This window comes from Phascolarctos cinereus, unplaced genomic scaffold (genome assembly GCF_003287225.1).
Source record: "Phascolarctos cinereus isolate Bilbo 61053 unplaced genomic scaffold, phaCin_HiC Scaffold_3;HRSCAF=262, whole genome shotgun sequence".
Classification (NCBI taxonomy): domain Eukaryota; kingdom Metazoa; phylum Chordata; class Mammalia; order Diprotodontia; family Phascolarctidae; genus Phascolarctos; species Phascolarctos cinereus.
Window position 1 is genome coordinate 47051851 of NW_027555736.1, and position 13095 is coordinate 47064945.

General features: G+C 42.9%; 1 protein-coding gene across 7 annotated transcripts in view; it reads left to right on the top strand.

The window, feature by feature from the left end:
* The first annotated feature begins 1249 nt into the window (after positions 1 to 1249).
* Positions 1250 to 13095, top strand: part of CCDC33 (coiled-coil domain containing 33) — a 221305-nt gene continuing 209459 nt past the window's right edge. For all 7 annotated transcript variants that reach the window (XM_020994637.2, XM_020994640.2, XM_020994645.2 and 4 more), the window contains exon 1: positions 1250 to 1717. In XM_020994637.2, the coding sequence (XP_020850296.1) occupies positions 1697 to 1717 (21 nt within the window). In that variant the 5' untranslated portion in view covers positions 1250 to 1696. The remainder of the gene's footprint in view (positions 1718 to 13095) is intronic.

The window sequence follows — 13095 nt, forward strand, 5'->3', positions numbered from 1 at the left end:
GAGGAAACGGCAAACTGCTCCAGTATCTTTGCCAAGAAAACTCCAAATGGGGTCACAAGAGTTGGGTGTGTCTGAAACAATTGAACACACACACTTCCCTCTGAGGTCACACTTGATCTATATCTTGTTTGTACCTAACTGTTAGGCTGTGAGTTGCTTGAGAACAACAGGTTTTTAAACCTTTCTTTGTATCCTCAATGCTCAGCAGAGTGCCTGGCACAGTGTAGGCACTTAATACACGCTAATTGACTCACTGAAATTCAAGAAAAGGATGAGGGCTCACCGTGTAGATTTTAGAGGCATCCGCGTAGAAGAGAAGAGAAAGGAACCTACTACGCGCCACACACTCTGCTGAGTGCGTTACAGACGTTATCTCACGTGACCCTCACCACAACCCTGATGAGAAAACTGAGGCACAGAGAGGTGAAGTGACTTGCCCAGGGTCACACAGCCAGGAAGTGTTTGAGGAAGGATTTGAACTCGTGTTTCTGACTCCAGGCCATTGGCTGATGGTTGAGTCCGTGGGGCCTGGGGGAGTCGCCAATGGAGAAGAGAACCCTGATGTTCCTGCTCACCTCAGGGTGGGCCATGAATGATGACCCTGTGAGGTGGACTGAGGGGATCGGCCAGATAGGTAGGAAGGCAGAGCAGGGTCATGAAAACCTAGGGAGGAGAGAGGGACCCAAGAGTGTCAAGCGCTCCAGAGAAGTGAGAAACCAAAATGAGTCGGATGTGTTCACTAATTTTGTTTCCCCAGCCCAAATATAAACTTTGTGAGGGCTGGGAGACATCGGTCTTCTTATTCCTTCTCCTACATTACTGGCAAGCGGTCACCCAACGTCTCTCTAAAGATCCTTGTAATGGGGAGCTCACTACCTCCTAGGGAGCAGCCCATTCCTTTTTTGGTCATTGATAATTGGAAGGACGTTCTTCCTTCTATCCAGCTGACCTCTGCTCCCCTGTCTTCTCTTCCCTAACCTCCATCTCCCCCAATTTCTACCCATTGCTTCCAATTCTGTCCTCTTGGGCCGAGCAGAGTAACTCTGATCCTTCTTTCACATGATGGCCACCATGCCTTCAAGAGTGACCTCATCTGTACAAATAAGGGGGCTCGGATGGAGGACCACTAACTCTAAGACTCTTACTTCTAATATTAACAACCTACAAGTCTGTGAATGGTGGTTCCTCTGCGCTCTCATTTACCTCTGACATCACATAGCATCACCATGGTAATAGAACCAACCCCCAGCCCCTCAGGGGAGGGGAGAGTAGGTTCCCCAGATGTCCGTGAGAGCAGGGAGACAGTGTCATCCCCTCGTCCTTCATGGGGCGGCACAAGGACTAAGGATGCTTGGCTACTGACTCCGCCATCCCCTCCCCCCATTGACTGCCATGTCTATGGCACCTGATGGCATTGCCAGACCTGGAGTGCCCCTACACTGAGGAAGACGCCCAGCCACCGTTCTGCCCCGTCCGCTCCTGTCTCTGGCCGCCACACAGCCTCTAGCTATCGCTCTAACCCACCTTCCCAGGGGATGTCCATGCCCGTGTCACTGCTCCACAGACTTGGAGACACCTGTGCCAGTTCCCAGGTGGAGTGGGACTGATTCTAGTTGACCCAGCAGTGCCAGACATTAGCACCTAAGATTACTAATTGAGTGAGAATCCAAGAAGAAAGCTTCTCCTCTGAAAGAGAATGGGATGGGGCAAGAAAAGGGTAAGCCGATTATTCATTAGTTCTGTGATTTTCAGTTTTTCACTTCCCCACCATAAGCCTGTTTTCTTATCTGCAAAGTGGGAGAGACAACCGGTAATTGCGCCAGAGCCCATCTGGCTCTACTATCCTACCAACCTGAAGTGTGCCTAATACAATATGATGGTCTAGCCTTCAGGTAGCAAAATCATAGAGCCAGAAAAGTATCTAGAGAATTCCCTAACTCCTGTTTCTAGCCTAGGTTTGAAGAACTCAGGCAACAAACAAGTATTAACCGTCTACTATGTGCCAGGCACTGTGTGAGATGCCGGAGATGTACATACAAACAAAAAGTAAGACAGTCCTTTTCTTGGGGAGTTTACATTCTCTTTGAATTTTTATTTTTATTTTCAATTCCAAATTCTCTCCCTCTCTCCACCCCTCCCCCACCATTGAGAAGGCAAGAAATACAACACTCATTATACATATAAAGTCATGCAGAACATTTTCACATTAGCCACGTTGGAAAAAAAAAAGCAAGAAAAATAAAGAAAAAAATATGCTTCTGTCTGAATTCTGAGGCCATCATTTCTCTGTCTGGAGATGGACAGCATTTTTTGTAATGAGTCCTTTGATATTGTTTTAACTACTGGTTTACAGACTTAGATGACCTCTGAAGTTCCCTCTAAGATTCTAGATGTTTAACTTTACAAAGAGACACAATCTTCTTGTTATTTTTTGTTGAAGGCATCTATGTAGAATTCATAGAAAGCACAGTTTCAGGGGAAAAAAAGACCTTATCAAAAAAGCTATTTAAAAAAGATTCCTCCTTTAGAAGAAAGAATGGTGGGATTTTTACTATTTCCATTTTGTTCTAATTTGTGTTTCTTTTTACTTGGCTATGACTTTGAGAACTCATTAGAAAGAAATGATGACCAATTAGCATTAGTCAGAATCATCACCATTTTGTCAAATCGTAGTGAGGAATTAGTGCTGGACCTCAAAGAGATAAAGGACTGCAACTACAGTTTATATTTTGAGTTGGGTAATGCTATGCATCTGTGGGTTGTTTTGTGCACACCGCCCCCCCCACAAAAAAGAAAGTGAAATTATAAGAAATGGTAATATTGAAAAATGAAGATAAGCATGGTTTTGCTTTGTCTTTTGACTTAGAATTAAAGTACTGACATCCAAAAGTGTCCAGCAAAAAATGACCTAATTTTAAAATAAATATTTGTAGGCTTCACAATAAAACTTGGGTTTCTTTTAAAGTAGGTTCTCCTGAAACACTGACATGCTAATTTGAGAGATTTTTTTTGCTTGCTAAACAGGGCCTTTAAAGCTTCTAAGAAAGAATTGTACAGTACTCTAGGAATGGCTGTTATGATTATACAACTGCTGCATTTTCACTAACACTTGAGGGGATGAGTGTTAATGTTTGTTTAGATAGAATTTCTGAAGACATGCTTTCTGAGGCAGTTTTTATGCTGTCTCACCCTGAAGATTTCCTGGAAAGGATGAGGTTACCGATTCTAAGAGCAAGAGGGAGAAAAACCAGCACTCTACCTGGCTGTTGCCAGCTAAGTGGTCGGAAACAGGTGTCGTCTAGGCCACGCCAAGAGTGCTATCAGTTAGAGAATTAAAAGAAAAAGATAACATGAGGAGACAGGAACTTGACCTAAAAGGAAAAGTAAAAAGGAAAAAAGTAGTTCAACTTCCAAGACCTTATCCATGCTTTTCATCGTTTCATTGGCTAAACAGGACACGTTATTTGGATTATCAGACTAAAACATGAGTTAAAGTTTTAGTGGCATTTCAATCTTCAGGTCAATCAAGAAAAAAGGCTTAGAGCACTATCAGTTCTAGTTTCTTCTTATCAACTGAAGTTATCAAATAGATTTGTTGATATTTAATGTGTCATGGGTGGGGGAATCTGAATTGAACCATTTAGAGATCTAATTTTACTACCAAGTCAAACATAATAGAATTCCATATGCTTAGTATTTGAATTAGTTCTAAGTCAGACCATATTGATACCAAGTCATTTTATTTTGCTCGTCTCAAGATTTCTCATCAATCCAGCACACTTATTTACACAAGTGGCTGTCTTAAAAACTACATGATAAAATGGCCCCAGTTCCTTTAGTGGCATGGAGGGTGCATGTCAATAATCAGTCTGGCTAGGGGTTGGTATTACCCCTCATTTTTGATGTTGCCCATGTACGATCTTGTCCAATCTAACAAAACTGCCCCATTCCAGAGGGCATGAGAAAGAAAGAAAGAAAGAAAAAGAAGGAAGGAAGGAAGGAAGGAAGGAAGGAAGGAAGGAAGGAAGGAAGGAAGGAAGGAAGGAAGAAGAAAGAAAGAAAGAAAGAAAGAAAGAAAGAAAGAAAGAAAGAAAGAAAGAAAGAAAGAAAGAAAGAAAGAAAAGAAAGAAAAGAAAAGAGTGGAAGGAAAGAGAGTGAGAGAGAGAAACCTGGGTGCCCACATACATTTCTTAAGCTATGTTCAATATTTCTATCTCATCTTCCTGCTATTTCTGGGACAACTGCTCTGATCCAGCACGGGAAACTTCTTACACTGATAAAATTAAAGGTCAGGTTTAAAGAAAAAAATGTGCAAGACCCTACAGATAAACATGTGTGGAGGCAGAGGTGAGGGTGGAGGAGAGAAGACCAAAGTGGGAAAGTGCCCACCCTTCAGAAGCTTCTCATCTAGTGGAGGGATATAGCATGAATTAAAAATCAGTATAGTACAAGGTCATTTCATGAGGAAGAGAGCATTAACAACTGGGGAGAGGGAAGCAGGAAAGGCTTCCTGTAGGAGGTGGCACCTGAGTCAAACCTTTAAAGACGCTAAGGATTCTGGGGAGAACTGAACAGAGAATGTTTTCCAGATCTAGGGGACAGCACATGCAGAGACAAAAGGTAAGAAATAGAATGCTGAGTTCTGGGGTCAGCTAGTGGGCTACTTTGGTTGGGACAAGGAGTATGGGAAAGGGCTGAAGCTGAATTGGGAAAGACTTCAAGTGCACAGTGGAAGAGGAGATAAGGACCTGAACTAAGAGAGTGGCAGTACATATGGAGAAGAAACAGATGGAAGAGACATCACAACGGTAGAATCAGTAAGGCTTGGCAACTGATTGATCATAGAGGGTGAGAGAAGGAGAAGGTTTAAGAAGGACTTTGAGAGTTTGAATCTGTTTCCTGCCCCCTCATTTGACCTCTAAGCCCTGCTTTAAGGTCTTATAGTCTATGAGACGATCATAGAACCATTTTACAGATGAGAAAACTGAGGCTCACATCTCAGAACTGGGACTCTTGGATAACAATTCCATATTACATTCCCCTCCTTCATTTTCCTTGGTGCCTTCTCATCCAAACTTACCTATCCTATGTCTTAAGTCCTGATTTCTGCAGGAATTCATCTAAGGTGTCAGTTGTTTCACGCACTATTCTTTCCTCCCAGTTAACACCTGTGTTTTAATATCAGCCTTTAATTTCTTTGAGTTTGGAGATTGTTTGTTGATACTGCTGTTGTTTTGGTTAAGACCCAATGAGATAGATGTCTAACGAACAGCTTCATATCAGGTACTGGGGGGGGAGATATTTTTGCATGAAGAGTGCCCTTAAATCATATCATATAAAGAATCACATATTTGACCTGTATCTCCTAGACAGTTCTGTCAGTGACCCGGGAAGTTTGGTTCAATCATTAGACCACAAATGTGCTACTTACTGCTTTCAGTCATGTTTTCCCTTACCTCCATCCTCCAAAATCTTCCTCCACCATCTTTTTTTTCTTCTCTAATTTTGATCCACCTCCAACAGAAAACCTTCCTTGACTCCTCCAAGGTGCACTGCTCTCTTCCCTCTCCATCTGACCACAGCTCTTAGCTTCTGAGGCACCCAACTCAGTTAGCCCTTGATCTCACACTGTCCCATAAATATTCTCCAACTTTGTCACCTAAGTCTTCTCTTTCCAACTGGACTAGGAGGTCCCTAAAGAAAGAGAGCCTGGTCTTCAATTCTGCTGATGAGCTCAGTGCATGGGAGTTACTGGCTTGAGATTAATTGATGCTAATTGATGGAATTTCAGGCTATCATGCAGTGGGAGGGGAGAAGGGAGAAAACAAGCATTTAGTAGGTGTCAGGCATTGTGCTGAACAGTTTAAACTTTAAATGTTTTACAAATACATCATTTGATCAACCACAGGAGGGAAGCACTATTATTATTCCCATTTTACAGTTGAGGAAATTGAGGTAGACATAGGTTACATAACTTGCCCCAGGACCATACTGCTAGTAAGTATCTGAGGCTAGATTTGAACTCAGCTCTTTCTGACCCTAGGGCCAGCATTCTAGCCACTGCGCCTTCTGGCTGCCACTACCTCTACCTCAAGGTAGCATGACGTAGCAGACAGTTCTAAGTTTGGAATCAGAGGAACTGTAACTCTGCTACTTGCTGGCAGATAATTTTGGAGAAGTTCCTTTACTAGAATTCAGTCTCCTCATTGTAAAATGAGGATAATAATATTTTTTGAGAAGCTCAGATAGGCTCTTGTTTATTAGGAGGTAGCATGGTATAAAACAGAGAGAGGGCTGGACTTTGGAATCAGAAAGTACTGGTTTGAATCCCATTCCAGGAACTAACCAGCTGTATGACCCTGGGGAAGTCTTCTCTCCCTGGGGGATTGTAGACAAAAGGCGGATCATTGCATATGAAGCTTTGTAAATCTTCCAGAGCTATACTAATGAAAATCACTAGCCCCCAGAGGGGCTATCTATCTATTTACCTATCTATACTTGCATATATGTATAATGCATGTGAGTATATATACAGCACACATGTGTATATATGTACATATATATGACAGCCCTTTGGTATCTGAGTTTCATCTATTTCAGGATTAATGCAAATGCTTAGCATCAAGATGGATTTTCTCAAAGGTAATTATACAGTTAAGGGTCCAATTTTTCTTCTCTTCTCACCTCCAGAAATCTGTTTGTTACACATGCAAACAAGCCAAGCAATTACTCTGGTGTTGATTCATGCCGTGTTCAAATTTCATAATTTCTGGAAGGCTTTTCATTGGGGGGAGGAGCAAGGGACTCTCACCATGGAGACGCCTAATCAACACTTCCCAATGTTCCTGAAAATTGACCTTACTCTCTGCTCTGGGCTCACAGTCCCTACCCCCCACCACTTCATGTTGAGGGTCAGCCACAGGCATTGGAGAGATCCACTCGATTTAAAGGGGCCTTGTCATCAGGTGGATTGTCAGTTTTTATAGTCCTGTTGCCAATAAGATCCATCTGGGGCTGTGGACTTTTAAAGAGACATTTGCATATCACTGGCAAAAGTGGTGATGAGTTGATATTAAAACACCCTGTCAGCCTTTAGGGAAACTGGAAATTCAGATGAACCATGGTCTATCTTTTCTTTGTGAGCCATTTTTCCTCTTCTGTGGTGCCCTTAATCCCGACAGAGCTTTGGGGGTAACTCTTTAAGACACTCTGTGGCTGACGATCCCTGGGTCTCTCTCCCCGAACCATGTGCTGGCTAACCCTGAGAGTTCTCTTCCACCCCCGACTGAAGGGCTTTGTCCTCAAGGAAAGGGATTTCAGACTTAAGCCAGCAGGGGGAAAGGATATTTCTTAAGGTAAATTGTTAAATTCTCCCTTATATTGATAGATATTGTATCATGAGAGAAAGGACTCATACTCGTGGATTGATTAGAAACCTATGTACTACAAAGACAAGCACAGAACAGCATAGTTCATAATCTAGGTTCTATAAGAGGTCAGTGTGAAAGAGTCAGAAGTAGAGTGGATGCTGGATCTGTCTTTAGAGAGCAAGGCATTGCAAGAAATCCATTGGACTTAGAATTCAGAAGATCTGGATTCAAATCCCAGCTTTGACACCAGCTGTATAATTGGCCAAATCTAAGCTCTCTAAAATTCACTTTCCTATCAATACAATAGGAACAAGGATGAGGACTTGACCTTTGATTTCATTGGTAGAGGGAACTCCCACATAAAGAAACTGCTTTTATCAATAGGCATCAACCTTTAGTCTTAGAGAGTTGCCTAAGCATTTGAAGGTTAGTGACTTTCCCAGGATCACACCAACGTGTGTATCAGAGGTGGAACATGAAGAGTTCTTGACTTTGCGGCCAGCTCTACCCGCTATACCCCACTGTCTCTCTATCTGTTCAATGGGGCTAGTAATACTTATACTACCTACCTCACAGAATTGTTGTAAGGAAAGTACTTGGTAAAATAGAAAGCTCCCACAGTATATGTGGGAGCAAGTAGGTAATACAGTGGATAGAGTGCTCTACTAGGAGTCAGGAAGATTTATCTTCATGAGTTCAAATCCAGCCTCAGACACTTAGTAGATGTGTGGCCCCGGGCAAGTCACTTAACCCTATTCACCTCAGTTTCCTCATCTGTAAAATGAGCTGGAAAAGGAAATGGCAAACCACCCCAGTATCTCTGCCAAGAAAACCCCTAATGAGGTCATGAAGAGTCAGACACAACTGAAATGAATGAACAACAAAACATGTATATGAGAACAGTTCAGGAGTCCATGATGTTTGGCCATCCCTGAGAAGCTCTGAGACCGTTGTTCCGGGCCCTCCTAACCTCCATGCTCTCTCAAGGAAACAAATACCCCCTATTCCTTTATGTTATTGAGCATGAATGTATCTACTTAGGTGGCACAAAGGATAGTGTTAGGAAGACCTGAGTTCAAATGTGACTTAAGACACTTACTAGCTGTGTGACCCTGAACAAGTCACTTAGACATTTGTCTCACTTTCCTTATCTGTAGAATTAGCAATGGCAAACTACTCCAGTATCTTTGTAAAGAAAACCCCAAAAAGGGTGATGAAGGCTTGGACACTACTGAAGATGACTAAACAACAATTGGAGAATACAGCTCAATGCATTTACGCCCTATCCTCCAGTGAATTGTGAGGGTCATGTCTTGTCTGAGGCTCATCTCCCCCTAGCCCTGCACAGAATGTTCTGCTCATTGGTACTTAACTGATATTTGCTGGATTAAATTGTATCAAATAACTTGTTCAGTTGTATCCAACTCTTCCTGACCCCATCTGGGATTTTCTCAGCAAAGATCCTGGAGTGGTGTGCCATTTCCTTCTCTGGCTCATGTTACAGATGAGGAAACTGAGGCAAACAGCCTTAAGTGACTTGCCCAGGGTCACACAGCTAGTAAGTGTCTGAGGCCAGATTTCAACTTAGGAAGATGAGTCTTCCTGACTCCAGGCACGGTGCTCTAGCCACTACACCATCTGGCTAGGGGAGGGGGTGGGGAGAGAAAAGGAGAGGAGAGAGAGAAGTGAGAGAGAAGGAAAGGGGTGGATAAAAAGGGAGAAAGGGAGAAGGGAGGGAGAGGTGGGGAGAGGGAGGCCTTCCAATGACTATTGTTCAGGTTGAGGTGAATTATAGCTCATTGATTTGACTGTGGAGCCATGGGCTCAGAATCAGAGGCACCTGGGTTCAAGTCTTGCCTCTGATGCATACTGGCTGCAGTGCCCTGGAATGTCCCATAACACCTAGTTTTCCTGGTACCTCTTGGACCCAGAGAGCAGGAATGTTTTTGTATGCCTTTCATAAAACATGGTAGTTGACTGACTTACTAACGATACACCGCAGAGTAGGTACTGATCGGTGGAGGAAGAAGGAGGCTCCTCACACTGAGGAAATCCCAGGCCTCCACGGCAGGCATTCTTAACCTGAGGTCCAGGGAGAGATTTCAGAGAATCTGTGAAGTTGGGTAGGGGAAAAAATCTTTCCTTTCACCAATCTTTTCTTTCTTTTGCAGTTCTATGTATTTTATTTTTATACACTTAAAACATCGGTCTGAGGAGGAGACCATAGGTTTCACCAGCCTTGCCAAAGGGGTCCAGGACATGCAGAAAAAGGATACGAATCTGATCTCTGGCTAGATGGGGACTCCCTCTGGAGGCAGCTGGGGCCCCTAAGTGGTGTAGCAAATAGCGTTTTGGACTTGAACCCTACCTCAAACGCTATATGACCCTGCGTACCTCAGTTTATTCATCTGTAAAATGGGGATAATAATAACACCTATTTCACAGGGTTGTTGTGAGGCTCCAATATGTTACCACAGGTAAAAGCACTTTTGCAAATTTATAAAATACTAGCTATTATCACCTTAGGGGAAGACTCCTATTCTTTGCAAGATGATTTTTATTTTAACTTCTTTCCTTCAGAGTGTTAAGTTAAAGGCTTTTTGGAATGTCTTAACGTTTGTCCCCAGGGGAGGAAAAGAAATTAGGAGGCGTCCCTACCAGGTTAGGGAAGGCCCAATAAAGGCATCAATAAAGATATACAGATGGAGTCAGGAGGACCTGAGTTCAAATCCAGATTCAGAAACTTAACACGTATTAGCTGTGTGACCCTGGACAAGTCACTTAACCCCGATCGCCTCACCAAAAAGCAAAAAAAAAAAAGATATACAGAAAGGGTCACATTTTAACAGCTCTGATGTGGGTGAATGCAGAGGCAGTGAAGATTAAGTGAAGCTAAGTGTAGACACTCAACCAATTAGTCAACAAGTATTTATTAAGCTCCTACCTGCCACGTGATGGGCACTGTCTTCAAATCTGGGGATACGAATAGGAAAGCAAAGCAATCCCTGCCTTCAAGGAGCTTGCATTCCAAAGGGAGAGACAACATACCCAACATTAATACAAACAAATAAATACAAGGTAGTTGGGGAGAGAAGAGGGCACTAGCCCGTGGGGGAATTGGAAAGCTTTATATAAAAGGTGATATTTCAATTTCATCTTGAAGGAAGTGAAAGATTCCACAAGGCAGAGTGAGGAGAGAGCGCATGCCAGGCAGAGAGAAAAGTAGGAAAATCCTAAATGGACTTGTATGTGGATTCTCTCTGTTCTGTTGGGGTCTCATAGCCATCCCCCACCCCTTCCCACCTTCCTCTCCCTTTATTTGGTATCTTCTTCCCTTTCTCCTCCTTGCTGACATTTCAGGTCTGACACAAACCTAGGCATTATGTGCCCTCCCCATGGTTTTGGTTCCCCTTTAGTTTATAGGATTTTCACACACACACACACACACACACACCCTCACCCAGCACCCCAGTTAATAAAATGCTAGTCTGTAACACGGGAATCCTGGATTCTAGCTCTAGTTCTGATCTTTACTTGTATGAATGCAACAACCTTAGTTCTTCATCTAGGAAACTAGGAATTCATATTCTTCGCCTTCTCGGGCTAGGTTTTGTGAGGCTACGTGGGATTTGGGAAACTAGCTATAATAACAATAATCTGTGTGAAAATCTTTGAGGATGTATAGATGCCAATTAGACTGGCAACCTAGTGTTGACCTGGGAGAAGAGAAACCTGATTTAAGTCCCAGACACTAATTTACTTTGTGACTTGGGGCAATCAGTTTATATCTCTGAGCCTCAATTTATAAAACAAGGGGGTTAGATTTAGGAAATCTGATTTCCAGATGAAATGATAGGCAGGATCTCTTGGTTTGAGACTAAGAGGGGTGAGAGAGTCTCACAGAAGAAATCCTCACAATACAATTTCAAATTACCCTGATGGAGAAGGATAAAAAGGGCAGGTGTCTAAAGAGACCAATTAGGCTGCCCAGAGGGGCCCAGATTTTAAAAAGAAACCTACAAAAAGATGGAAGCTGAGAGTGATAACCAAGGTCAAATGCACAGCCCTTTAGGAATCAGGTTGGGAATGATAAAGCCCAGGATGAATGGAAGCTGGGGGGAAATAAAGAAAGGCTTTTGTTTTCATCTTTGTCTAGAGCAAGGAGAAGAGAGAAGAAGGGGCAGATGGTGTAATGGTAACAGATGACAGAGAGGAAGCAGAACTACTCAATCCCTATTTTACTGCCAAGGAAACTCCCTGACAAGAATAGCACCCAAGCCCAACGTGGTAGACAGATGAGGTTATAAGATTTGAGGCTCATTATAGGTGCGGAGATGAAAGGGTCCCATTCCTGTTCCATGTATCCGGGTCTCCAATTGAGTCAAAATCACAATTATCATCGTTATCATCACATTATAATAAGCACGGGTGTGATCAGTCACAAACACACCAGTCATAATCATTTGATCTTCACAATAAGCCTATGAGGTGGACAGTACAATTCTTTGCATTTTACAGATGAGGAAACTGAAACTCAGAGAGGTTTTTGCTGTTATTCACTTGTTTCAATTTTGTCTGACTCTTTGTGGCCTCATTTGGGATTTTCTTGGCAAAAATACTAGAATGGTTTGTTGTTTCCTTCTCCAGCTCATTTTACAGATGAGGAAACTGAGGCAAACAGAATTGAGTGACTTGCCCTGTGTCACATAGCCAGTAAGTGTCTGAGGCCAGATTTGAACCCAGGTCTACCTGACTCCAGGCCTCAGACTCTATCCACTGACCTCAAGGTCAAACAATTGGCAAGTGTATGACCTGGGGCTTAAACCCCAATCTTACCAACTGCCAAATCCATCACTTTGCCACTGGCTGAATGACATTCCAGGGCACTCTCAGAAGATCCAGGTAAGACAGCTGTCCAGTATGAATAGCTGTCCACGAGGAATCAGAAGAATAGGATGGATGCCACAGACTGGAGATGGGCAAATGCTCCATTCTTTGAAAGAGAAAAAAGATAGATTCTGGAAACTACAGCTATGTGAGATTGTTATGCCCATCACTGGGCAAAATTAAAGAACAGACTATTAGACAGATGGTCTGTGAGGACTTAGGGAGGGAATCCGTGTAGGTCCCCTAAGACCAGGTTCTATCAGACTAGACATTTCCTTTTTTGTTAGGGTAACTATCAAAACCAGCTTGATAACTAGACTATTGGATCATGGAATTGCTGAATGCATCACACATTTAAGAATGTTTTTTATGGGTGGACAAATGAAAAGATCATAGAATCCTAACACTTAGAGCGGAAAGGGACCTTGGAAGCCATCTGGCCCAAGCCTCCTCATTTTACAAATGAGGGAACTAAGACCCAGGGAAAAACAAGTGATTTGCCTGAAGGAGGGGGCAGGACTTGAATCCAGATCTTCTGACTCCAAATCCCACATCCTTTCCATTGGACCACACTGTCTCCAGTGGGCTGAATGATAGTACAATGAGATAGACATATGGTAGCTAGGTGGCTGAACAGGCAGAGGAGCAGTGTGTAGGTCTCATCCTGAAGGGAGATACTATGTAACACTCCTTTCTTTTCAGATCAATGATTTATTTGAAGAAATAGACGGTTTGCTTTTTCCCATTTTCAAATTATGAGGAGAACTGGGAGGGATCAGTACATTGGATGACAGAAACAGGATGCAAAAAGGTCCTGATGGGCTGGAATGATGGGACA